This window comes from Aplysia californica, unplaced genomic scaffold, assembly GCF_000002075.1.
Source record: "Aplysia californica isolate F4 #8 unplaced genomic scaffold, AplCal3.0 scaffold01059, whole genome shotgun sequence".
Taxonomy (NCBI): Eukaryota; Metazoa; Mollusca; class Gastropoda; order Aplysiida; family Aplysiidae; genus Aplysia; species Aplysia californica.
This window is the reverse complement of record NW_004798329.1, coordinates 16,497-43,347: the sequence shown is the minus strand read 5'-3', so window position 1 is coordinate 43,347 and position 26,851 is coordinate 16,497. Positions and strand designations below refer to the sequence as shown.

General features: G+C 38.7%; 1 protein-coding gene across 2 annotated transcripts in view; it reads right to left on the bottom strand.

The window, feature by feature from the left end:
• Positions 1–25,798, bottom strand: part of LOC101857916 (integrin alpha-PS1) — a gene marked incomplete at its 5' end in the record, with an annotated part of 43,187 nt that extends 17,389 nt beyond the window's left edge. Inside the window, 12 exon segments of one of the 2 annotated variants that reach the window (XM_013089829.2) lie at positions 237–410; positions 1,299–1,467; positions 3,328–3,629; positions 4,725–4,819; positions 5,613–5,748; positions 7,621–7,708; positions 8,345–8,555; positions 10,740–10,868; positions 11,966–12,011; positions 13,225–13,395; positions 24,452–24,537; positions 25,680–25,798. In XM_013089829.2, the coding sequence (XP_012945283.1) occupies positions 237–410; positions 1,299–1,467; positions 3,328–3,629; positions 4,725–4,819; positions 5,613–5,748; positions 7,621–7,708; positions 8,345–8,555; positions 10,740–10,868; positions 11,966–12,011; positions 13,225–13,395; positions 24,452–24,537; positions 25,680–25,798 (1,726 nt within the window). 2 annotated transcript variants of the gene reach the window in all.
• Between the last annotated feature and the right edge of the window lie 1,053 nt (positions 25,799–26,851).

Genomic DNA, 26,851 nt, shown 5'->3' with positions numbered 1-26,851 from the left:
ACTGAGCATTTCACTCTAGTGCTTTAACATTTGGCTAATGTAATCAATGGTCCTGGCTCATCTGGAGAATGTGATGTGCATATTTTCACAAGCAACAACACAAAATAAAGCCAAAATCCCATCATATAGACATAATGCACTGTAAAAAGGTGTTAAGTTATTATCTTGGGAGCAAACAAAACTGACACCATAAAGGATGGAAAAGACAAAAATGACACAGAAATGATGTCACATACCCAGGCAACAACAGAATTTGCACTATCTCCAGCAGAACCTTCAGTATCTAACACAGGGAAACGATTAACGTCTTGAATAGCACTGTCCGGGTAGCTACTGATGTCATCATCGCTCAGATCCAGGCTGAATGAAAATGTGAACTCTATGCGGTTGAACTTGTCATCTAAGGAGTTCTGATTTGACAAACAGAGAATTGAGGGAAAAAATGGTCACTGTTAATAAAAAACAAAGAACATATATTTCAAGAAACGAAAACGGACTTCCATTTTTTTTATCCCAAAAAAAGGTAGATTAGTTAATACTTATTTACGTACTGTTTGGCAGCTATAAAAGTAATTTTCAAATACCAGAAAATCATACTTCTGGACAAAGCTGATTTAACAGAAAAAACTTTTTAAAAAGAGCATGAAGAAACCTAAAGAGACTGGATAAGTTCATTGAAGGATACATGACTCCCTTCATTAACAGAGTATTAGCCCAAAATGTCATCAATAAAATATCATTAATTTGACCCCATGTTGTTCATTTTCAGACTTCGCTCCCCTCTCAAAACAATTTTTAGTATTTCAAAATTGAGCAAATTTTAAAATCCACTACTTTTTAACAGGTAACTTCCCTTTGCGGATTCAACGTATTGCAGTTTATCAAAAGAGGAGCTGAGAGACTACTCTATGAGCTTTTCACCTTCAAAAAGGTAAAAGCCAGTGCACACTGCAGAAAGTTTCATCAATATAAAGGTCTATTTTAAATAGTGTGCACTGGCCAGCACCATTTGCTGACCCACCTCAATCCAATCTGATCATGAACATACAGTTCATTAGAACTCTGGGTATCCGTTTTAAGACTCATTGTTTTAGTAAGAGTTTTACACCACTTGCAAAATAATTAGGTCATACAAGTGCAGAATATTAGAAGGGTTACAAGAGAGCAACAAAGACAAAAAAGGAGGAGGAGTATTAAGGACAATAGATGTTTGACAGGAAGGAAAGAGCAAACTACACCGGAGCATCTGCCAACCACCCACGCTAAGACTCTACAACAAGATACTCAAACATAATTACCTTAACAAAAGCATACTCTTCCACGCAAGTGGTTGAGGGAGACAGCTGCACCCTCCTATTCTCCAACACCTTTTTGAAAGGGTCTGTAGAATCTTTGAGTTCTACTCTGGCTATTTTCCTTTGCTTCTCTGCTTCAACACTGTACACCAGCGTGGGGAAAACTTTAATGCTGTAAGGAAAAAAAACGCAAACAATTCATAACAATTCACATTCTTTGTATGTTCAATCTAAAACACAAAGATCAGGCGATCAGTATCTTTTAAGAGTTCCTATAAAAGGAGGTAAAACGTTTGCCTACCTTGCCCCATCAGTTTGGAATTCTCTTCCCCAACCCTTGAGGCATACAACATCTGAGTCTAAATTTAAAATACCTTTAAAGACCCATTTAATGACATCATTTTTATATTAGTAGTTTCATGTTCAGTTCAATGTTATGTAAACAACTATGTATGCTTTTATGTATTTTGCGAATTGCATTGTGTATATTATTTTATTATGTTTTTGTATGTGCTCATTTCGTAACGATGTGTAAGCGTGCACGTATGATAAGTAAGTAGATGTGTGTGTGTGTGTGTGTGTGTGTGTGTGTGTGTGTGTGTGTGTGTGAGTGTGTGTGTGTGTGTGTGTGTGTGTGTTTGGCGTGCACGTGTGTGCACATGTGCGCTTGTAATGCGTGCGTGCGTGCGTGCGTGCGTGCGTGCGTGCGTGCGTGTGTGTGTGTGAGTGCACGTGCACGTGCATGCATGCGTGCGTGAACATTGTTCCTACATGCATTTATGTAAAGCCCCTAGAGCTGTGTTCACACTGGAGTGGGCGCTATAGAAATGGTCTACATCATCATTATTATTATCATTATTAGATGTACACCAGTGTGGGAAAGACTTTAATGCTGTAAGGAAAAAAAACTCTAACAATTCATAACAATTCACGTTCTTTGTATTATAGTATGTACGCTAGCGTGGGGGGAAACTTTAATGCTGTACAGTGGAACTCGGATTCAACGAGGCCACCGGGCCTGACCTAAATTCTCCTTGAATCCGAGTGTTCATTATAGCGAACACGAGGTTTTGTGTAGATAATTACAGGCACTGAGCAAATAATGTATAAAGAGAAGTCACAAGTAGTGCCTGAAATGCCTGCATATTATAAGCTGAGTAAAAAAGAGACCGATTCGTTCAAATGCACACACCTGTGTAATCTCGATTGCTAACCAAAAAGTTGTGTTGCTGTGTAGAGCCTAGCATACAGTAACTTAAGAATTCCACAGACCAGCGCACAATTCATTACGTAGATCTACGTCAAGATTAGCTAAATCATTGTAATAATGATCAGTTGCCGAGGGGAAAAAAGACTGTGACACACTAGTATCTGCGACATTCATGATTCAACGCTCGGACCGCTAGTGCGCCCCCCCCCCTCCCTTCCCCGACACGCACACACAGTCACACGTGTGCAGGCCAACCATCCGACCCAGACACACGCCTGAGTAGACACGTGCGTTTGCCAAAAACACATGTGTTGGTATGAAAAAGGCCGCTGATTGGTCGCAATCAATCGGCTAAGTGAATAAAGGCTCACGATGCAGGCGCAAAGGATGGTTTCCGGGAATAGATAAAGTTCGTTCTGGGAGAAAAATGAGCGACGCCACATCCTCGGGGGCTGTTCACCCTGGGAGCAACCTTGTTGAATCCCAGCTCACTGATGAAAGTGCTCGTTGAATCCGGGTTATTTTTATTGATTTTAAAGAAGAAGAAAAAACGGGAAATCTATCTCATCTCGTAGAACCCGAGTTCTTGTTGAATCCGAGCTCATTGAATCCGAGTTCCACTGTAATAACAAAACACCAATTCATAACAATCCATGTTCTGGTTTTTTTGTAAAGTGAATGTAACACTTTTTTTGTGAAAATGTGCTTCATAAGTGAAATTTTGGTAGCCTGTACCCAATACCAGGGTGAAAGAGGTAGATGATGAAGTGAGAAATATTATCATTACGTATCATTAATTCTAAGTAAGAAAGGCATTCTCACCTGTTAAGAGGGCGGGTGGTATAATTCACGCACAGCTCAATCTTCAAGCAACGCCTATTTTCACCGGCGATGAATGGACACTCGGCAGGGGCCTCCATGTCAATAGACTCAGGCATTACATTCAGATCAGCGTGGAGCTTAATTATGGGCCTTGAGCGGACAAGAACAACAGCATCGGACTCATACGCCCCAACAAGGAGATCTGGATATCCATTTTCATCCAAATCTATTCCTCCAGAAAGTGAGTATCCAAAGGAAGACAGGGGCTGAACATCTTGAGGAAGATCCGACGCTGTTATCCTCTGAAAAAAAAATATGGTGAAATGGTACAGGATTAACACCCCTATCAACATCATTAGGTTATTTAATAGGCAAGACCTCTGAGTAGAACATCTATCTTCTAAAGGACCAGACCAAATGGGAAATTTGTGTAAAGTGCATTTCCCAAAGATACAATATCAGACCGAGCTGAGGCTTAAACTCCTTTGAAACTGTTTTTTTCAAACACGGTAATTATGGCAAATTGATACAATATAATTTGCTTTTTGTTTTTCACAGATAGTAGAAGAAGCTGAAAACAGTTTCAAAAGATTCTTCCTTCCCATAGGAACAAGAGAAACATGGATGATGGGGTGGACACTATTCTTTGCATCATTTTTACTACACAGGCTTTCAACCTCATCCCTTTATTCTGCAACGCATCTGGATCCTTTTGCTTTTTCATACGGAAGCCCTGTCATCCAAAATTTTGACCAACACATTCAGCTGCAAAGTTTGCATCTAAGAAAATTCTGCTGGATCAAAAAGGTCCCCAGAGATATAATGTGTATCACTTCTGTCAAGAGAGATGTAAAAATTGAAGCAAAAGGCCAAATCCTGCTTTAGCCATTAAAGGGTTAACATTATCCCAAAAATGCATCAGAAAAAAAAACAATCACAAGGAGATACCTATGAATCCATTTCTGCCCCTTTTTTCTGTGCATGTTATGGCACATGACTGAATCAAAGAAATCTCTTAAACATTTCTACAAGAAGCGATTTTTAGGACTACTCTGTAAAAGTTTTATACCAACATTGATGCAACTTTAATCATTTTGAAGGTCGACCATTTCAAATCTTCCTACAAGGGACAGCAGAGAAAAGAAGTATAATACAATACATTCTTAACATGGGAATCCAACTCATTTTTCTGGTGTGCAAGGCGAAAAGCGTGACCAAAATACCATACAAGGCCACTGACAAGAGCATATGACTGCGACCAATCATTTCTCAAAGACCACCATCCTTCTGCCTTACCCTCTTCACTGTGACATGACCAGCTCTTACAGTCTATTTCTGACTCCATAAACACACAAAAAACAAACAATGCTACTACACTCTTCATTTTTTTTACTTACTTGAACATAATCAGTATTGAATCCAGCTTCTGAGTTGTCTCCATGGTAAATGTAAACAGCACCAGTGCCTTCATAAGGAGCACCAACAGCGAAATCTGAAAACAGTTTCAGGTCAGTTTTAAAACAGAATGAACACGACACAGTAAACTTCACCTACTTAAGTACATTAGGATAACAGAAAGACTACTATTTATTCATGGCAATATTTTCGCACATGTTAACTCAATTAAAAGAAAGCATAAAAGGGGACAAAAATAGATGGCGAGAGCTGGTTTTCCAATGCAGTGGTGCCCCAACGGTTGCCCCAACCACGGGATAGAAGAAGAAGAAGATAAAGGGGGGCTCCTGTTGCCTAGAGGTTAAGGTGTTCGCCTCTCATTCCGGGTTCGAATCCGGGTAGCGACGGAAATTTTTCTCTCTAAAATCATCTCCTTTCACCTCCTTTCCTGCTCTTTAGAAATGTTCTGTTGTCTGCATTTGTCTCCACTTTCTGCCCCAACCCCCTCACCTCCTTTGCCCCCTCCTCTGGGCCCCTGACTCTTTCTGCAGCCTTTCTACTGCTTCTCCTTGGCTCCTTCTTACTGCCGTCTTTCAGCCACACCCCTGATCTTCTGGTAGGAAAGATCTACACCTAGCCTTCCTAGACAAAGGTGAAAAATCTCGGAGGTCCGTTGTGCAAGTTGCACACGTTAAAGTGGTCTTGGTGGTCTAAAACCAATAAGAGTAGGCTTCGGCTGCCATCCGTGCAATTTCAAAATTTCCTACCAACTGAAAATGTTTAATATGTCCTGAACGCTCATATGACCTTATGCAGCGCCATAAAACACTTACCCCCCACAAAAAAAGCATAAAGGGAAAAGTAATATTAACAGCTGGATAAAAACTGACCTTGAAAAGAATCCATGTTCACATCACCAATCTTTGACACACTCATGCCAAAGCGAGCATGCTCACACAAGAGAGCTTCACATTCCTCTGTTCCCAATTTCCGACTCAAAACCTCCGTGTGCACAGTCCCTTCAAACTGAAAACAAATATATGCTCAGTTAAATCAGAAAAAGCTTTTAAATAAAAACACATCACAAAGCTAACTGGAAGAGTATATAAAACACAATAAGACGTGAGGAAAAATTGAAAAAGCAACACATAAATCTCTAGAAGGATGCTAGAGTTGCATTTACAGCTAAAATTTTATTCACCCTCGGTCTAGACAAATTAATGAATTTTTTTTTAAAGTGTCCCACTACTGCACTCAGATGTTAATATACTCTTCAAAAAAAGAAACGCATACCCAAGTGCATGTGTTTTTATGATAATAAAATATGTAAAGATGAGGTTTTGTGCATGCTAGTTTTTTTCACACATATGTGTGATTTGTTGTCTTGAACTTTTGACTACAAATTTCATCGTTTACTCACAGGTAGGCGCAGCCTGAGCCTTTGAATTGTGTGATGGTTGAGTGTTAAAAAGCTCACAACTTGTCTAATTTTGTGAGCAGTCGCACGAAACTAGGCGTGTGAGTTCATTCACAGGGTGTCTATATAATGGCCGAAAAAATTGGTTTCATCACTTGTTAGTTCAGCGATACACCATGCCACGACTAACGATAGAAGAGCAAAACCAGGCTACTGGACGTTTGCAAGCCGGAGAAAGCGAAACTGATGTTGCCACACATTTCAACGTGTCATCGTCTACCATCAGCTGACTTTTTGCAAAGTTTCAACAGTCCAACTCCACTGCCGATCAACCGAGAAGCCAAGGGCAACAACTCGAGCCCATGATCGCTTTATTCAGCTTCGTCACCTGCGGGATTCTTTTGTGCCTGTCTCTTCAACGGTCCAAGCGCTTCGGAATGTCATCAGAATTTCCGACAAGACAGTACGCAACCAACTCCAAAAAAGAGGGTTACGCGCATATCGACCTGTTTTCAGGACATTGTTGACGGACCGGCATCGCCAACAGCGACGACAATGGGCCACTCAGCACGTGAACTTGAGGCTACAGAACTGGCAGAACGTATGGTTCAGTGATGAATAAAAATGTTCTCATCTCTCGACACGATAGACGACGTCAAGTTTACCGACGTCGAAATGAGACGTTCGCTGCTGGATGTATCTCCCAGGCCTTATCGCATGGTGGTGGCAGTGTGATGGTGTGGGGAGCAATCAGCCACACTCGCAGGAGCAACCTGGTGAGAGTACAAGGTAATCTTGCAGCCCAGGCCTACATCAACAACGTCCTCCTACCACATGCCCTTCCATTGCTTCAACAACCAGGGGCAATCTTCCAGCAGAACAATGCCAGACCGCATACTGCCAGAGTAACTAGAGACTTTCTGGCTAGGAACAATGTCCAGACACTCACTCCCATGGCCTTCAAATTTACCGAATATGAACGCTATAGAACATATTTGAGATGCTTTGGACAGACGTCTCCTGAACAGAGTTGTCGCCCCTGCCACTCCTGATGAACTGTTTGCCGCCTTGGATGAAGAGTGGAGGGCAATACCATTTCCCAACATTCATCGTCTCATCGCCTCGATGCCTACAAGATGTCAAGCGGTACTCCAGTCAGCAGGGGGCCACACCCGGTACTGAATGGCCATTCTTGGACGGACGGATCGGAGCATCCAATTGATTTTTTAAATCAATTCAACTTAATTGTTAATTTATAAACAGCAATGAATAAAATTTCAACATGTATTTTCTTTCCTTCATTTATATCAAAAGTGATTCAGTGCTATATATACGATTATACACGGTGGCCAATTTGGTTATGTGTTTCTTTTTTTGCACAGTATATGATTTGCATGTGACAAAATTCCACCCTTCAATAAAAACAGAAGCAGAACAAAAAAGGACAAAATCAAGGAAAATAATAAACTACATATGCTTACCATTGAAGGTCCGCCCAAATATACATAAAAAGCACCCCCATGGTTCTTCTTGTAGTAATAAGGGGCCCCAACTATAAGGTCGTCATATCTGAAAAAGAACAAAGAAAACTCATCACCATACTTTGACAGGTATATTTATCGTCACTTTTGTCAAAAAGGAATTAAATTTCAAATACGCAGAGGAATTCTTTTTTAATTCTAATTTGAGTTCAGCGTTGTCGCATTGTGCCTATCAATATCAAACAAATCTTTCTACATAGATCAATACCAGTGTCTTTTTTTTGGATTCTTAAAAGCAAGCAAGAACTTATCAATTCAATTCAGTCAGCTTTTCTTCCTCTACAAGTTCCAGACTTGATACAGACATTTGTGATAATGGCTCAGTACTCATTTCTCTGGGAGATCAATCACCCACAGTCAGAGCACACAAGCAGTTCCTCCATGAAAAACTTAATACTCCCAGATTACTGGAACACAATTGACTTCGTAATATTATTTTTTGCAATTTAGAGAAAATCTTTAGACTTGAACAGGTGTGAAAATGTCTGAATACTATGATTTCTTGTTTACTAGCAATATAACACTGCTATACTGAGGATATGAAACAGATAACAGGCATATTTACGATATATCATTAACAAAAATTTGGAGAAAGAAAAAAAGACTTAGGCAATTATGTTATAAGCCTCAGAATTCATTCTCAAATTTGATGGCAAACGCCTACCCATCATTATTTATATCCACAGCTGCCAGGCTGGAGCCAAACCCGGAGAACAGTCGTCGACCCTGGAGAATCTGTGACTTGTCATAACGAAGAGCATTATCACTCCTGTGCGTGAAGATGACTACTTCTCCCAGAGAGCTGGACTTGGGAGCTCCAGACACATAGTACAGTTGTTTGGTGCCATCAAATTTGCCCATAGTGACGGCGTAACCTATGCACAGGAGAGAAGAGAAGGAGAACATCGATATCACAAATATTATAAGATGGGAGGTAAAAGTAAAGTATAACATATACACACACACACAAACCCATGTCTTCATGCATCACAACAATCATAGCCTACCAAGTCTTGTTCCTGTAAGACATATTAACACCCAACCCACAAAGACCCTAGGTCAAGCAATTCAAGAAGTGGGAAGGGAGGGGGGGGGGGGGGGGGGGGGGGGTGCTATACTTTACTTTAACTGATAGAATGCAGCTCGCGATGAAACTCCTGTCACTTGGACAAAATCGTATCTACGTCTGAAGAGCTGGAAAATCGTAGTCACAGCATCCTGGCCTATTTTTCATTGACAAACAAAATATTTTAAAGTGCTTGAAAAAAACACTCTTTGCCACGGACCTATTTCTAAGTATAATGGTAGTGGTTTTACGTTGTGATGTATGAGTAAATCAACTCAGTTGGCCTTTTCCTGAGACTTGTTCTTCCATCATCAGTGACCCTCAGTCTTCTCTTGGAACAATTAATATGTGAGGCTTGCCGACATAATGAGTTACTTCTTGCAATCCACAAGTGGAGATATTGGCCAAAAACCAAAACTAGGGTCAAATTTGTAGATGTTCTATTAATACTCATTAAGTATAACATGCCTTTTAGTATTTCATCCTTATAAATTGTAAAAACTTCACCTATAAGCATGATGTCTACATGTATTTCCATTGGTCTGGAATACGAGAAGTAACTCATTCTGTCAGCACGCCTCACATATAATTCCGAGTTCTCGTTATTTACAAGCTATCTGACTAAGTACTCCAGTGACAGAAAGATTAGTATAGACATATTTTTTTTAAATCAAGCCTCTTTCTAGGAGGCAAAGCAAAACGACAGACTTGAAATACAAGGGAATAAAAGACAGAATATAAATAACCTGATGAAAAGGAAAAAGTTCCCTTTCAAAAAAGTTCTGTTGATAATTTTTTTAAAGATGAAAATTTGAAATACGTCTAAGAAGATTATCTGTCTTGAATAAACACCACTGAATATCAGACTGTTAATTAACGACATAGTGTTGAATTTGCTCTAACTGCCCACCTGTCCTAGACAATCACCAGTACAAATGACCACTTCCAGATTCCCCCCATTGCATTTTTCTACATCATACTGACACTATCCAAGATGCCCATCACTATTAGATAGCCTTTTTTCTCCTCCACGGTGGATAGAGTTTTAAGACATAATTTCCACTGTGTTTTTTCGTTTGTTTTTGTTAAGTGTTTTACGGCGCTCGCAACTGCATAAGGTCATATGAGCGCGTGGGACACACATAATATTTTCAGTTGGTACGAAATTTTGAATTTTGCCCGGGGGACGGCCGAAACCTACTCTTATCGATTTTAGATCACCAAGGGATCTTTAACGAGCGCAACTTGCACACGGGCCCTCCGAGATTTTTCGCCCTTGTCCGAGAAGACTAGATGTAGATCTTTCCCACCAGAAGATCAGGGGTGTGGCTGAAAGACAGCAGTAAGGAGGAGCCAAGGAGTAGCAGTAGAAAGGCTGCAGAAAGAGTCAGGAGCCCAGAGGAGGGGGCAAAGGAGGAGAGGGGGTGGGGGCAGAAAGTGGAAATGAAAGCAGAAAACAGAACATTGCTAGAGAGCAGGAAAAGAGGTGAAAGGAGACAATTTTAGAGAAGAAAATTTTTCGGCCGCTACCCGGATTCCAACCCGGGACCTTTGAATGAAAGGCCAACACCTTAACCTCTAGGCCACGAGAGCCTCCTTATTTCCACTGTACAACGGAAAATCTTTATTCTGCTCATCCCACAACACATACACTTTCCCTCTCAGGACCTCAAATAGTCTTGAGTGTTTGGGGGTTTGTCTTGTTGTTTTTCTTCAGAGTAAACAATTTCCACTGTATAAAGGAAAATCTTCATTTTGCTCATCTTACAACAGGTTATTTCTCTTTCTCAAGATCTCAATAGTCTTGAGAGTTTTGGGATTTTTGTTCTACTTTTCTTCATGGCAAACAATTTTCAAAGTATAAAGGAAAATCTTTACTTAACTCATCTTACAACATGTACATTTTCCTGCTCGGAATCTCAGTAGTCTTGAGTGTTTTGGCATTGGTTTATTTATTTTTTCTTCAAGCTCAACATGCATCCAAGAAACTAACCATTATAGGAGTAGCTGCTTGTTGGACTGAGCTGTCCTGTTCCTTGAGAGTCGGATCTCCTGTACGGACTGGGAACTTCTTTCCAGGAAACGCCAAGCTCATCAGTCACGTTCACATAAAACATAACACCTGCAGACAGAACAGGAACAAAGTGCACCATGTGGGAAAAAAACATACTGAGAACTAAAAGCAAGTTTCACTCAGCAGAAGTACAGCGCATCTACATGGTCATATAATATAAATAGATATCAGTCATTTTAAAATCAGCTTTTCGTGCAAAGAAATAATTTTTCCAAAAAGTTTTCAAAAATTTCTGTTAACTGGCCCTGTATGACAGCCTGATAATTTTCAGGGGTAAACATAGGGGGTTTTTTTCATTTCTTTTCCCTCTCCAAAATTGTCTTTTTTACCAAAAGCGGCAACCAACTAAAAGGGGAAGAAACTGTCCCTTTCTCTGAGGAAACACCTTGCACCGGCAGCGTTATCATTGTAAAGGTCAATGCCCTTCACCAACATGCTGTAGAGTTGCACAACTTTATAGGGCAAATCTTCCATCAGTCTCAACTATATAACAGTGAGTTTAGTGTAGTTTAAGTAAGAGTTTTACAGCACTTACAATACAAATAGGTCGTATAAGTGCCGAAGGTTAGAGGTCTCCAAAAAAAAGAGAGAGTAACACTAAAAAAAAGGAGAGGAGGAGAGATACAGATGAGAGATGTCCGATAGGAAAGAAGGAGCAAACCACACAAGAACACACAGATGTCTGATAGGAAAGAAGGAGCAAACCACACAAGAACACATAGATGTTCGACAAGAAAGAAGGAGCAAACCACACAAGAACACCATACAATCACCCGTTACAACAGTGAGAAAGCACTGCTCATGCACTAGTAAATTTGAATGATGAAGACTTAACAATAAAACTAATAAGAACTACAATATTGTAATATCAACTTCATCATCTCTGTTCATAAAAAAGAATGTTCACATGAGCTGAGATGCAACACAGGACATTAATTAAGAATAGGCCCACAATTGCAAAATAATCAAATTTGACCTTCACAGAGGATGAGCACGGTACTGTCAGTAAACTACAACAGTGACAGACAGGCAGGGAAATCAAGGCATGACAACAGAATAAAAGAAAAGGAATGAAGCAGGGGTGCTTAAAAAACAGCTAACCGTAAGTGATATTATAGCATTTGAAAGGCAATTATAAGAGTTACCTTGCCAATAAACAGAGCCTGGGGCACCCATGACTAGAGCATCATCCTGCAGTCCAGAGGGAAGAAGTAGCATTAGTGCATCTAAACAGCATCACAGAACAATAGCAACATAAAAATAATAAGTAGATTTCTATAGAGCCAGCTATTCAAATAGGCTCAAGGAGCTTTTACATATTAATGAAACTGGTCATTCAACCAACATTCAAGTTCATAAAATTATTTATATTTATCTACACAGAAATATTAAAATACAAAGACCATCACACAAACACACACGCATGTGCACATGCACGCACACGCACACACTCACACATGCACGCACACACACACACACACACACACACACACACACACACACATAAACACATACACACATCTGCACATAGACATAAGCACACAAGTGCGCACACAATCACTTACCCTTCCTCATGCATCAAAATTAACATATACAGTATATTTTATTTACAAAAATAATTCATGGCTAAGTTACAATGAAGAGGAAGATTTCGACTACACAAAAATCAGTTTTATAGTTCTCCTTTATGTCATTATAAATAGGACCCAGGGAACACAAATATTTTCATTTAAAAAGTAAGAATATGAACTTAGATGGCATGACAACTTTTATCCAAAACAAAATTACTGAAGAAGATATGAAAATATTCCTCATCAAAATTCTACACACAGGACCAAAAGTTTCCACATAAAGGGGTACCACATAAAAGGGTAAAAATACAAGATCAAACTTGCTCATACATGAATACAATATTGACATTAAGACTCAGTACACTACATGAGTCTACTCTGTGCATTCATAAAGACCAGTAAATTATATGTAATGCCCATTTTCAAAAAGGAAAGACATCCCATTCAGAGATTTTACGAGTAAAATCATCTGCGATTCCTTTAGTGCACTTCTTTCTGATGAGCAAAAATACATTAAAAACGTCTCCTCGGTGGAAACTTTTGGTCCAAGAGGTAGTCAAAAACAAAGCATATTTACCTGTCCTATAGAGACTGCCACACCAGTTTGGCAGAGGCCAAAATCTTGCATGTACTGAGTGTGGGACAGTCTCTTACATGGTATAACAACATCTTCATAGTCCAAGGTTTGAGAGAATGTGAAACACATACCCAACGCTGCATTGTTTTGCACGTAACGATGGGCACAAGCCTAGTGGTGGAGAGGAAATCAATCCAAGGGGGAAAAAAAAAAACTTTGACAATGGAAATGTAGAAAAAGGTTGGATATACATTACCTGTCCCAGTGCTGAAGACATACCCGCCTGACACAGACCAAAGTTTTTCATGAACAAGGTGTGCGGTAGATTCTGGCATGGCCGGAAGAGTACTGTGTGGAAAAATTCTTGGTCCCAAACGTTGCAATAACCTAGGGCTGCATTGTCTTTGATGGCGCGATGGGCACATGCCTAGACAAAACATTGACTGTCAGTGATAGATCTACATCAGAGCCAAGGGAATGCAACAGATGGTTAATACTACAATCCTGTTCAGCAGCTTTTACTTTAGGTCAGTTTCTAAAATTTCAAAATAACGATAACTATTATGTAGTTAAAAAGTTTACAGCAAAGACTAAGAAGGTTATACTGTTTACTTATTTTTGTTTAGAACAGATTTTAACGTAATGGAAACATGCAACTGATGCTCAGATCGTGACATTTCCAAAAAAGGAAATACTCCCCACACCATAGATATCATAAAAAGCAATCTTCAGTCAGCTCAGACTGATCTGTATTCAAATCCACAAATCTCCCTTTTCATTCCAAAATAAAATCATAGAAAACAAACCATGCCAGTATGAATTTGGCAAACTCCAATTTTTCTTTATAAAAAAATATTTGGCTCTTCACAAGGAAGGACGCTTATTTCAAACTTCAGTCTGTTATGAGGCTTCACAAACAAATACTGAAGCCAAGAGAGAAACCCACAAGCTGCACACATCTGCTAGTGGAAGTGAAGTTTTGAAATGCTCAAAATGTGGCAAATTTTTCTCTGCCAGAATCGGTCTCATTGGCCATAGCAGAAGCCACAAGTCATCTTAAGTAACTTTTCTATTTCATTTTAGAAAATTTTCCTCTTCAGATGCATTGGTCATCATCAGACATTAACGGATAAACTATTATTACGGGAAAAAGGCACGGTCAGAGAGCCATGGAAAGTCCAAGATCGTACTGATCTGAACTAGTGTCTCTAGATTATAAGAAACAGGGGTCTCAACCACTTTACAATGCTCATAATGCAGACTCTCCAAATTAAGACAAATAACAAAAGAAACTAAAACAAAAAACACAAAAAATCAAAAATGCAAACAAAATCAAAGTCTGTATAATCATGTTGTATATGGACACTTCTCTTTCTGAATTCTGACCTTTATTTTCAAAAACCTTTCACCTACAAGTACTAGTGGCCAACAACCAAGATCAATTATTGCACCTCATCTGTTTCATGAATGTCTACACTTGATAAAAAAAATTCAGACCACCATTTTGATCTACTCTCTTTACACTCCATCTTAAGAAAAAGATTACATTTTTCCCAAAATATGCACCTCCAGCTGGTCTGCACTGCTTCATAAGCAAAGCTTTATGCTTTCATTGGCCTTGCACTTGCAAGTGATGGACTGCTTCTACCCTGCCTGTCACTACTGTCAGAGTAGCCCTGACTGAGTGGGATACATCCCAATCCCAGCTGAGAGACAGATATCTCATAAAATATGTACCTCACATGGTAACTCAAACTGAAGTTACATCAATTGAGCGAAAGGAAAAGAGCCAAAGGTAACCCTGCTGGTCCAGCAGATTTCAAGTGTTTGGGGTTGGGTTTTTTTAGAGTCTGCTGGGTTTTTTCCCCCTCACTGACACACTTTAGATCCTTTAAGAGGCGGGTTCCACCCTGCTTGTCAGGGCCAAACTTGGCTGAAAGAGATGGACACAATGTCCCAGCAGAACACTGAGATACTCCATAAAAATTATCCCCGCAGAGGAATCGAACTCAGGTCTTGTATGTGTAGCAGCCAAGTGCCTTCCTGCTACACCATACATGACATGACAAAGAGTTCATCTCTACCATTCTAAAATTTGAATTCTTTCTTTGTGAAGAAGATAACTTGTGCTTTTGCATAAAAATATGTTCACCTGCTATACATCAGTGAAAACTAAGAAATTCAACCCAGACCAGCAAAGTTTTTCTTTTCCTTCTCAAAATGGTATGGTAGTCTTCAAGTAACTGATTCAGTATGTTACACACACTCATTTATTATTAAAATATAAGGATTCCTATATTCAAAATTTGGCCAGCTGCAAAACATCAAATGTTTTACAGTGCACCCTCTCTATAATGACCTTCGATATAACGACGTCCTCTGTAGAGCAACCTGGTGCCCAGGTTCCGATTTCTTCTATATATATATCATTAGTAATTATTCGTTGCCTCTCTATAACGACAACTCTATATATAATGACATTTTTTTCTGGTCCCGACGATGTCATTATAGAGAGGCTGCATTGTATCTATTTGTTGTTCTCTTCTAAAAAAAAATCAACCATGACAAAGTGAACCCAGGAGAAAAAAAAAGGGAAAGCATGAAACAAAAAGACTAATAATCCTTTCACACATCTAGAAAAAAAAATGTCCAAAGCAGTTTTCTCACTTCTAGACAGCAGAATGAAAAACAGTTTTCTCTTCAAAATTAGCACTAGCGGACACCAACAGAGAAGTTCTCACAGAAAGAGGAAGCACAGTCGGCAAACTCAAGCAGAGCACAATGCACGGACAATACGATTTTTGCCAAACTTAATGAAAATAACAATTCATGGGAAAATCAGATAAAAACGTTCTTGGCAAGATACAGAGCATACAACTACAGTATAATTGCATTCGTTACAAATCTTTATTACTTTGATAAACTATGCAAGAGTCATATCTGCAGCAAAACATAATACATGCACAAAACATAACATGTGAATGTTGTGAACACTTTGACTTGATCTGATACATAAAGCACACAGAACTACTTTTTCTACAATTTGTAAAAATTTTCACTTACTTCAGCATTGCTGGGATTTGAGTTTGACAAAACATCGACAGTATAGCGGTCATATAGTGCAGGGGAGAAGCAAGAGAGATGGAGAGAAACAACTGAGGGAAAGAAAGGAAGTAGGACCCGCGTGCATGGTTGAGTTCTTCTTTATAGCAAGTCAGGAGGGTAAAGACCACGTCCAGCCAAGGACAGAAAAGGACAAAAATAATGCTGAAACTGAAAAGAGAAAGATGCTGACCATACCAGAGCACCCACCAACCATCCTCACACATCTCAAAGGATCATGCTCTTGTTGTTCTAGAAAAAGAAATGACAGCATATGTAATGGAAAAAATAAAGTAATAACCATGAGCCTTCCATTTGAACACAAAATGACTTTTTGCTGAGTACTTAATCGATAAAATGCTCCAAATTCTGACACTAAAACTGTCTTAATATGATTTACAGCACAGAAAAAAGGTTTTTATACTGCCACGAATAAGCAATCTTTCCTTCTTGTCTCTGTCAATTTATAAATTTGAAATTATAGCTAATTTACAGCATTGATTCTCCCACATGGGCTATGAGCACATTTGAAATATGGATAAGTCAAATACAAACATTTTATGTCATGGCAGGGGTTTTCGTTTACATAGCAAGCTTTTCCACAGGTACAGGTCAGACCATGAAAAGACTATATCATATGTATTTTGATGTGGGAACTGTGTTGTCAGAGAGCAAATCTTTAGCCTCTGCCTGTATGGCAAAAAATGCCCTTCCTCCAATGAAGAAGTTCTTTTAGATAAGGCACTGCAACTTCAAAGAAAAAAAAAACGCCTAAAGAGACAAATGGAGATTACTGCAGTCTTATAAGCATGCAACTAGCATGCAACTAAAAGGGACTCAAAATTATTCCTCTGAAAAATTTTCATTTGTTAAATGGACTGCCTACAGCAAATTAATATCTCCAAACAGAAAGCAGTTATAAGAACATTCAAAAGGAATTGAATGATTGATTTTGTCAACAGTACATTACTGGTTAAGTCTGATACTCAACTGGCATCCCCTTACTTAAAACCACTCATTCGACATTCATACCAAATTGCATGTGTCTGCCACACCACCACCTATGTTGATCTTCCAAAATGAACTGCACCGCCACTCATTTTGATACACATGTGTATTTTGATCTTCCAAAATGAACGGCACCATCACCTAATTTGATATCTTGATCTCCCAAAATGAACTGCACCACCACCTATTTTGATATTTTGATCTTCCAAATTGAACTGCAGTGAATGCAAAAATAGTGCTTGATAATGATATACAAAGAAAATATTGAGCTGTGATTCGTTACAAGTCAGCACGGTGAAAACCACATAGCGAGAAAAAAGCATCAATAACAACAATCATAATACAGTGGTCTCCGGCTAATAGCATAATGGATAAAGCATGATCCGTCTTAAAACATGCTGACAGCGCAGAACCAAATTTTTCTTTGGAAATTATCATTCATAAGTATAAGTTCTAAATCAACAACCTCATCTAATAGCACAATCCCTACTGCCCTAGCGTCAGAAAGAGATCAGACATAAAATATCTCATGTTGCTTGTAACTGATGGGAGAGAAGCAACTCCTTTATCGCTTGCAATTGCAATAACATTGCCAAGTAGAAAAAGATGTAAAAGGACAAGGTGAGAAACAGAATTGTGCACTGAGGAAGGCCAAGGACCGGCCTTTCACAGAGAGCGGACAGAATGGGAGAGCTGTAATAATGATGGCCATTGTCTGTTGTGATCATTCAGAGAAGGAAAAGTTCACACCTTAGGATGAGCTCAGCTCATTGATGCAACTCACCAAAGGCTATCAGATGCGAGGTAGTTCACGTCAATCATTGATGTAATTACTCTAGATCATCCCCCTTCAAAATTCGCGTATTAACACATTCACATTAGAGTAAGCTTTTCCTGTCACACAAGGTGCGTGCTATTAACTGGAGACCACTGTAATAATAAATAAAAACCTAACTAACATCAATGCACACATTTCAATTACAATGCTGTAGCATACATTCTACATTACGGTATCAAAAATAGTGCGAAAGACTAACACTTGTGAAACATCATTCATCTGAAATAACTTAAAACAAATGATATATCGTCACTGCCTTTCGCTATCCACATATAATTCATTTCATATGTTTTGAGTTAGAGCTATACGGGAAGTTGAAAAGGAAACTAAAATCTTTCATCCACGGTTAGAGAAGTGAAGAAAAATTACGACTTTCAAGGGTCATAATTCTTCCAAATTAAAATAGAACATAGATTAGGATTATTTTTTTCAAATTCAGTCAAAACGGAATTTTTGTAATTTTGGGTTATATACGGAGAGGGAAGGACAACGACGATATTCCTCCATACATTTCTCTGGTGTGACCAATGTTCCTTGCAGCCTGGATGTTCTAGGAGAGTTCAGTCCAGTACTTGTTGGCACACTGTCTTGCTGCTCTCATAATTTTTTACCAGCTTTTCTTGGGTGAAATGGAGCTTTACTTGGACTTCTCCATTGTCTCAAGAGGACGGTTTTCTTTGGGGTCAATCAGAGGTTGAAGTACTTTGACATTTGGTTCATATCAATCAAAACACATCTCTTTCTTGAAGGCCAATGTCATGGTAGCTATTGCACTGTCTTCCTTTATCATGTGGATGGTTGCCGAGCGCTCTGGTACTGTTTGCTCTTTTTCCCTATCAAACACCTATAGTCATTATCTTTCCTCCTCCTTTTTTTGTTGTATGTTACTCTCTTGTGACACCTCTAATCTTCAGCACTTAAATGACCTATTTGCGTTGCATGTGCAGTAAATCTCTTCCTAAAACTAAAACTAAACTTTCTGTTTTTACGTGTGTCAAATCAATACACAGCTGTGTTTGTCGTAAGACACTTTCTGTTCTAACTTGTGAGCCGGTGTCCTGATGTTCCATGTTGTAAGCCTCAAGATTCCATGCTCCGAGGCCAGACGTTTGTGCAAAACTTCGAGGCACAACTGTGACTCAGTGGAAACTAAGCCTTCTGCGGCTTCTTTAATGTCAAACAGAGTTTACATGAAGTCAGCATTATAATCACAGACTTTCACAAGGAACAGATTAAAAGGATAGTAAGATTGAAAACAAGAGGAAGAAACAGACTGTATCCACAATCTGCATCATACAAAAGTACCAGAGGTTTGAGGAACAAGACCTTGTACAAGGACTGCACTCTTATTCACTGAAAAGGTTTTTCTTTAATTTTTTCCAAAAAGAGTTTTACGGCACTTGCAACACAATTAGGTCATATAAGCACAGAAAATTAGGTGTTACAAAGGAGTAAAAAAACACAAAAAAGAAGGATGAGAGATAAGCGAACAAAAACGTTGAGAAATTTGGTGAGGTATGGTCAGACTATGACAGGGCTGATATAATTATTAAAATTACGCCAAAACCACCCGAGACTCAAAAAGCTGTACGATTAGGCTTTATTTTTTTTTTAAACCTGAAGCATTAAAACACTATTGCTCTAATGATACATCGAAGACCATAACTACAAAGGTATCACCAATGTCATTAAATGAAATGACACAGAGAAGACCACTGATGTTGTGACGTGGTGTAGGTCTCTGATGTCACTGTACAGTGGAGGTCATTGATGTAACAGGACGGTGGAGATCCTTTATGTTAAGGTATAGACCGTTGAAGTAATAGCAGAGCAAACAGCATTGGCGTAATAGTACCGTTGAGACCATTGATGTAATGGTTAAGTGATGTAATTGCATGGTGTAGACCATTAATGTTGAGGTATAGTGAATACCACTGAAGTAATGGTAGAGTTGAGACCACTGATGTTGAGGTACAGCGAAAACCACTGAAGTAATGGTACAGTTGAGACCCTTGATGTTGAGGTATAGTGAATACCAGTGACGTAATGGTAATAGTACAGTTGAGACCATTGATGTATAGTGAATACCACTGATGTAATAGTACAGTTGAGACCATTGATGTACAGTGAATACCTCTGACGTAGTCGTCATTGTACAGTTGAGACCCTTGATGTTGAGGTATAGTGAATACCACTGACGTAATAGTACAGTTGAGACCCTTGATGTTGAGGTATTGTGAATACCACTGACGTAATAGTACAGTTGAGACCCTTGATGTTGAAGTATTGTGAATACCACTGACGTAATAGTACAGTTGAGACCCTTGATGTTGAGGTATTGTGAATACCACTGACGTAATAGTACAGTTGAGACCATTGACGTAGAGTGAATAATACATCTGACATTATGGCATGGTGGAGACCATGGGTATGACATGGTGGAAGTCACTGTTGTAATGGTACAGCCAAGACCATTGATGCTCCAATAGAGTGTAGAGCGAACGCACTGATGTAATGATGTGGTGAAGAAATGATACAGCGGAGACACCCACTAAAGATCATTGGTGTTATGGTACGGAGGAGGCCACCGACACAGAGATATGGAGGATATCATTTATGAAAAAGTAAAAAGGAAACCTCTGACGCAATGATTTGACAGAGACACTCGATTAAATGGGACTGAACAATGGGTAATGATTTTAACACTGATGAAACAGTGTTTGGTGCCAAAACAATTCATCACGACAATGTTTTACTGTAAACCTTGTGACATATCATTACTTTACCATCAAATCAACCAACATGAGAATATGAAGGTGGGAAGATGTGTAGGGCTGTGAAAACATGAAATGAGGGCAATACAAATGCAAAAATGTAATGTCTGACTACCTGACCATCAAAACTTTTCCGAAAGTCACTCTCTGGGCATCAGTTGTCAATACCAGTTTGCGTTTAGTTACATGCATGAAATTGTTTGTAATCAACATGCTTACCAAGGGAAACAAAAGCTTGTTGAACTTCATAGTGTGTGGTGCAAGATAAGTGGAACATGTCAGAATTATACTTCAATAAATCAGTAGTTTTATCTCATGTAACGAACAAATGTCACAAATCTGAGTTTCAAATGAGTAATACCATCTTTCAATATAATATTTGGAAATTCAGTACAACAGTGAATATGTAACTTGTCTACAAAGTGCGAATAGAGTGAGCATGAAAAGAGTGAATTAGTAAGCTGAACAGTTAGGCAACATTGTTAGTAAGATGTGATGAATAAAATAAGATTCAGCATGCATCACACGATCTAGAGGCCATGCAAATGACGACAGGCACATGCACACGCCACTGCAACAAAGCATTAAGTGACTACTGACATGCAGTTATATCAGGTGATTTAGCCCGCTACAAGGACACAATACCATGCATTCTCTGTGTACAATATCTGGGTGTTCAGATCAATTTGCTGACCAATTGGATTTTGTCAAATAAAATGAGTGATCTTTTTGAGGGTACAAAATAATTCATCTGCAAAGCAGAGAATGATGAACAAAATACATTTTTATGTCAGTCTCAAAATAAATCTACACAAAAATACACTCAAATAAATTGAAGGAATAATCATCATGCCTTTTTTTTCCTTTTATCGTGGTGAGCAAAGAAAATTGTCTTTCCCACCTAAATTGGGTGACCAATTTTTCACACAGAATGGAACAGTCAGAACAAAAAAATATAAAAGACATGCTTCAAAAGACAAAGTGGGAGCTGATGTTTGTGTATCAATATTGAGATGATGAAACAATTAAGTAATGAGCCAATACTTGTTTGCTTGTTTAGCATTATTAGGAAAACTACAAAGACTTAAGTCTCATGGTTGCTTGGGTTGGGATTTTGTTTACATTCATGCTGTTATTAGTCGGCACGATGCAAATTTTATTATTAAACAGCTTTGTGCAATCTCCTAATAAGCATATTATCATTGACTTTGAAACAAATGATACCAAATAATGTTGGGGTTTTTTTCAACCAAAACTTGTCTGTTTTTAACAAAACCTCAAAATAAATCTTAACTCATTTGTCAAAAAACAGAAGGTAAACAAAATATGGAAATCAATTTTCTCAGCTAAAACTAAACACTGTTTGCATTTTCCTGAAACCTCCCGTGAATTCCTTTATTTAACATTTGTTTCACTCCCATTAATGACTGTACTTCTTTTATTAATTTACATTGTGCTCTAAATTTTTCAGAAAAAAATTGAACGAGAAAAAAAACTTAAAGTGGACAACAAATAAATAATAGACTTAAGTTACAACTTGAAAACACTTTGCTGCGACTTTGTGTTATTACTATAACTATAATTATGACCTTTCAATAAATAATCAAGCTGCAAATCAGGATTGTCAGTGCTGCTGCCATCTGGCCAGAATCGGAATAGTTAAAAGCTGTTCATATCTCAAAAGACAGTCAATGCTTGCTTCGTTTGCAGCTAGTCATTTTCAGATTCGGAGCCATGCTATAATTTTGCCCCCATTGCTTCTCCAGGATTGGGTGGTTGAACCATTTCTTTGAGAGTCCCGGCTCTGAGAGAACTCGGCCCAACAGGAGGTCTGTGTCAAGTGGTGTATGTCTGCAAGACAAGGCAGGTCTACAACTTGATCAACACAGAGAAAACACAAACAACAAGCCTAGCTGACGGGGGAGAGAGAGACTTGTACACAGAGTGACACTGCTGCTGCTCCTAAATAGGCCAGTGTTCTGCATGAGTGGTCAGGAGGCAAACTAGGGCACACCAGCTTTAACACAGCAGAAAATTTGCACACTGTTAACCATACATCGCTGAAAGATGACACTACACAGCAAACATGTGGTTTCCAAAAGACTGAGGGACTACCAGTCCAATCTCCAAATTATTGTTTTAATGTGAATTACACCCCCACCCCCACCCCACCCCCCAGAACAGTGCCGCAGAAGCAACCATTAAATGAAATAAATGACCAGTAAGGCGAGTCAAGACTACACCCTTAATCAGCAAATCTATTCTTTAATTGTACTATCATTTTCATGAAATAATAGACAAAAATGAGAAATCTGCCAACACAATTTGTGTTTACTGGAAATTACTTGACTCTGCAAAAGCAAGTTTAATGGCACACCAATCAGTGTGATAGGCCTAGTAATAGCCAGAAGGCCTCAGAATTAAAGCTGAAACAGAAGCCGGTTATAATAATAATGTGACATAGTAAACAAACACAACCGACACAAAAACTAAACCAAACAAATCAACAAAAGTGTTAACTTAATGCTCAGCTCAATTAGACTCTTATGTGATTATATTATATAAATAATTCAGTCTTTGCTCCTCATTATTCACAAGCACATTTAAATACAGCTTTATGTTAGATGAGAAACCTCTATAGAAAAGACAACAGCTGTCATGAAGGTGATTTATATCTATGAGCTGGGTACTACACCACAAAAGCTAACACATCTCCAAGACTGCTGTGTTGTATATTTAGCAGGAGCACAAAACATTGAAGCACAGAATTATTTTCTCCTTTGCAAGTTAGGTACATCAGAATATCTCATTGGAGGAGCTGACAATAGGCAATATGAGTACAGCTTGTGCGCGCCGCATGAATTACACATGTTTTTTAAATCTCTTCTTTTCATCTGCAACCAGAGCAATTTATGGTACTAGCTTTACAAATATACATGCACAAAAGGAGTATGTATAATCATAGCTATGAAGTCAAGGGTGTGAAGCGAAGGTTGGGAATGCTGCAAATATATCTGATATTTGAATACTCGAAACATTTGGATTCAGAATACTGTTCAGAAAGCTTTGTGCATGATATTGGACTTAATCATCTATCCCACAGGGAGAAAAGGACATAGGAGAAAAAAAAAAACGAGAAATGAAATGATTAAATAGTGATAAAAAGCCTCAGCAAGGTGATTGCTAAACAGAGGATGTTTACTTGAGAAGAAGAAATTGGAAGATTTTCACACAAAAAATAGATGTTCCTCGGTTGGTTCTCAGATACTGTATTAAGCTGCTGTGCTCTAACTAGTTCTTAATGCATCTATGTAGCACTACAAAAGAAAAATGATAATTTTTAAGACAAAGTTTTACTCTTAATGTGCTCTGAATAAAAAGCCATGAGTGATCAGAAATTTATGATTCCAGCTCATTATGCCAGTGTAAACTTTGATTTAAATGATAAAATAGCAAATGATAAAAAAAAAAAAAGAAATTGCATGACTACTGTAAAAGCAAATTTAGACAAGCTGAACCCCAGTGCACAAATAGAGAAAGAATTAACAAACAAAAGGCACGCTGCTAGCTGTAGACAAGTAGACTTCAGTTTCCTCGAAAAACCATGAGAATACAATAACTTGAGCGCTGACCAGGAGAGTATGAGTGTCCTGAGCCACCATGCTTTTCCCCGTCAACCGCAACCAACCAGGAAACACCTATTTACTACGAAGAATGATGTGAGAAATGAAGGGCCCTCAAATCACGCAAAGATTATTTACCACAAGCTGGCCGCCCGGGCCCTGGGATGCCACAGACACCCCCAGCCACTGGTCCTCAAGCAGCTCGTTGGACCTGGGTGGGGTCGCTGCGGAGCAGAAGAAAATTTCTCTCAACTGTCTAGTTTTTTAATAACAGCAATAGATAAAAGCAAAAAGACTATGATGAACAAATCACATAAAGTCTATGGTACACAGCTCGTTTTTAGTTTACTTTTTGTAAGAGATTTACAGCACTTGCAACACAGAAAGGACATATTATAAGTGTCAAAGATTTGGGGGGGGGGGGGGGGGCATGATGTTGTTTTCCTAGAGAGTAACATATATTTTTAAAAAGAAAGAGGGGAGATGAGGTTGATAGATGTTTGATAAAAAAAAGATGGAGCAAACCACACGAGAGCACCCACCAGCCACCCATACAAATACTTTCTAAACTTTCTTGTGTTCAAATAACAATCAATAAGAAAACAGACTACATTGGACAAATCATACAAAGTTTATGATACAGATCTAAACAGAGGGTACATAATGAAATGAGGAATGCAATTACATGCCGCAAGTAATAGCAGTCCAATTAATGAAAACAGCATTATCTAAACCACAAAAAGTATTGCCCTCACAAAAAAGGGGAGGAACAACATAAAAACACTGCTAAGAAATTCATGCTGATCAATTATACAATAACATAACATATGTTGAATAAACTAGCTTCTTCTTGGGCCATTCAACCCTTGGAACCTTATAAAAAATGTACCCATCCTCCATTTTGTAAAGCAGCATGAATCAACACAGCACTCATAAGCATTGTACAGTAACAGGCAAAAACTGAATGCTAAAACTTGTTTCACACATACTCATCTATTCATAGTCATATAAGTCAAGGGAGATTGCCACCATTTTCATGGCCACCAAAGCAGAAAAGATGTTTGGTTGTTTTGATAAGTGTTTTACAGCACTCACAACTGCTTAAAGTCATATGGGCGCGCGGAACACATTAAACATTTTCAGAAAGTGCAGACAAAAGCAGAAGACAGAACGTGGTTAGAGACCAGGAAAGGAGATGAAAGGAGAAAGTTTTAGAGAAGAAAACTTTCCGTCGCTTCCAGTTTCAGATCCGGGACCTGTTCAATGAGAGGTGAACACCATAACCTCTAGGCCAAAAGAGCCCCCACAAAGCAGCAGAAGAAGGAGAAGAACACTGACACAAAAGTAAACTAGCATGAGGACATACAAACTCCATCAGTGATCCTTGAGCAGTCTGTCAGCTGTCTGGCATTACACCTATACAAAGCACCGCCTGTGTTTTTTCCACCAATCACCACATTTTCTTTTGGAGCTCCAACGAACAGCCTGAAAAGACACAATTTGTTTGGGTTTTCTTTAAAATAAAAAGATGATCGAAGATACATTAACAATCATTATGAGATGCAGTAAAGTCAGACAGACAAATAGACACAATGGAAGGAAACACAAAAAGTTGGAAAGATACAATAGTGAGAAGAAAAGAAATATTACAAAACACTGAGGAGAACTATGTGTGTTAAAACTGTTTCAATGAAGTGCTGAGGTTACCCTATGTGACAATGAGTAGTAAACAGAGCCATGGCACACCAGCAAGAAGTGTCATCGCAACCAACCAGGAAACACCTATTTATAACGGCATTTGTTTAGTTTTAGTAAGAGTTTTACGGCACTTGCAATACGAAAAGGTCATATATTTTTCCTGGATAAGAGGAGATACAAGAGAGTAACAAACACAAAAAAGGAAGAAGACAGATAAGGATGATAGATGAATTAGATGTTTGATAGGAAAAAAGGGCAAACCACACCAGAAAACCCGCCAACCACCCACTTACGGCACTCGCAACTGAAATAGATCCTTTAAGTGTCGAATATTGCAGGAGTCAATTGTAAATTGTAGCTCGCAGAAGCCAGCATTGGAGAAATTCATGTGTTGTATAGCACACTAAGAATGGAATTTAAATGAGCGAGTTCAGTGAAAAGACAGGATCTCCAACATAACGTTCATCTCTGATAGGACACAACCAATATGTAATGGGTCGAGAATATCCTGTTGGTGATTTAGATCCAACACCTCCTGCACAGCAGCCTACCATGATACCAACTGAGCTAGCCATGTGACCTATCAGAAGTAGAACGTTTAAATTACTAATATGTCTAGTACTGTAAAAAGAAAAAGAAAGAAATAAAATAAGATAGAACAGAAGAGGAAGCCACCAGCTGGGTATCCTAGCAACCATGTGATAATGAAAATAGAAGCAAGATAAGACCTCTTGTTCTTAAAGATAACATCTCCTGCTTTCCACTAGAGTTATCCAAAAAAAAGGAAGATGACCACACATTTGATCAGATTGTGAGGGGGGAGGACTTCTTTTTTCGGGG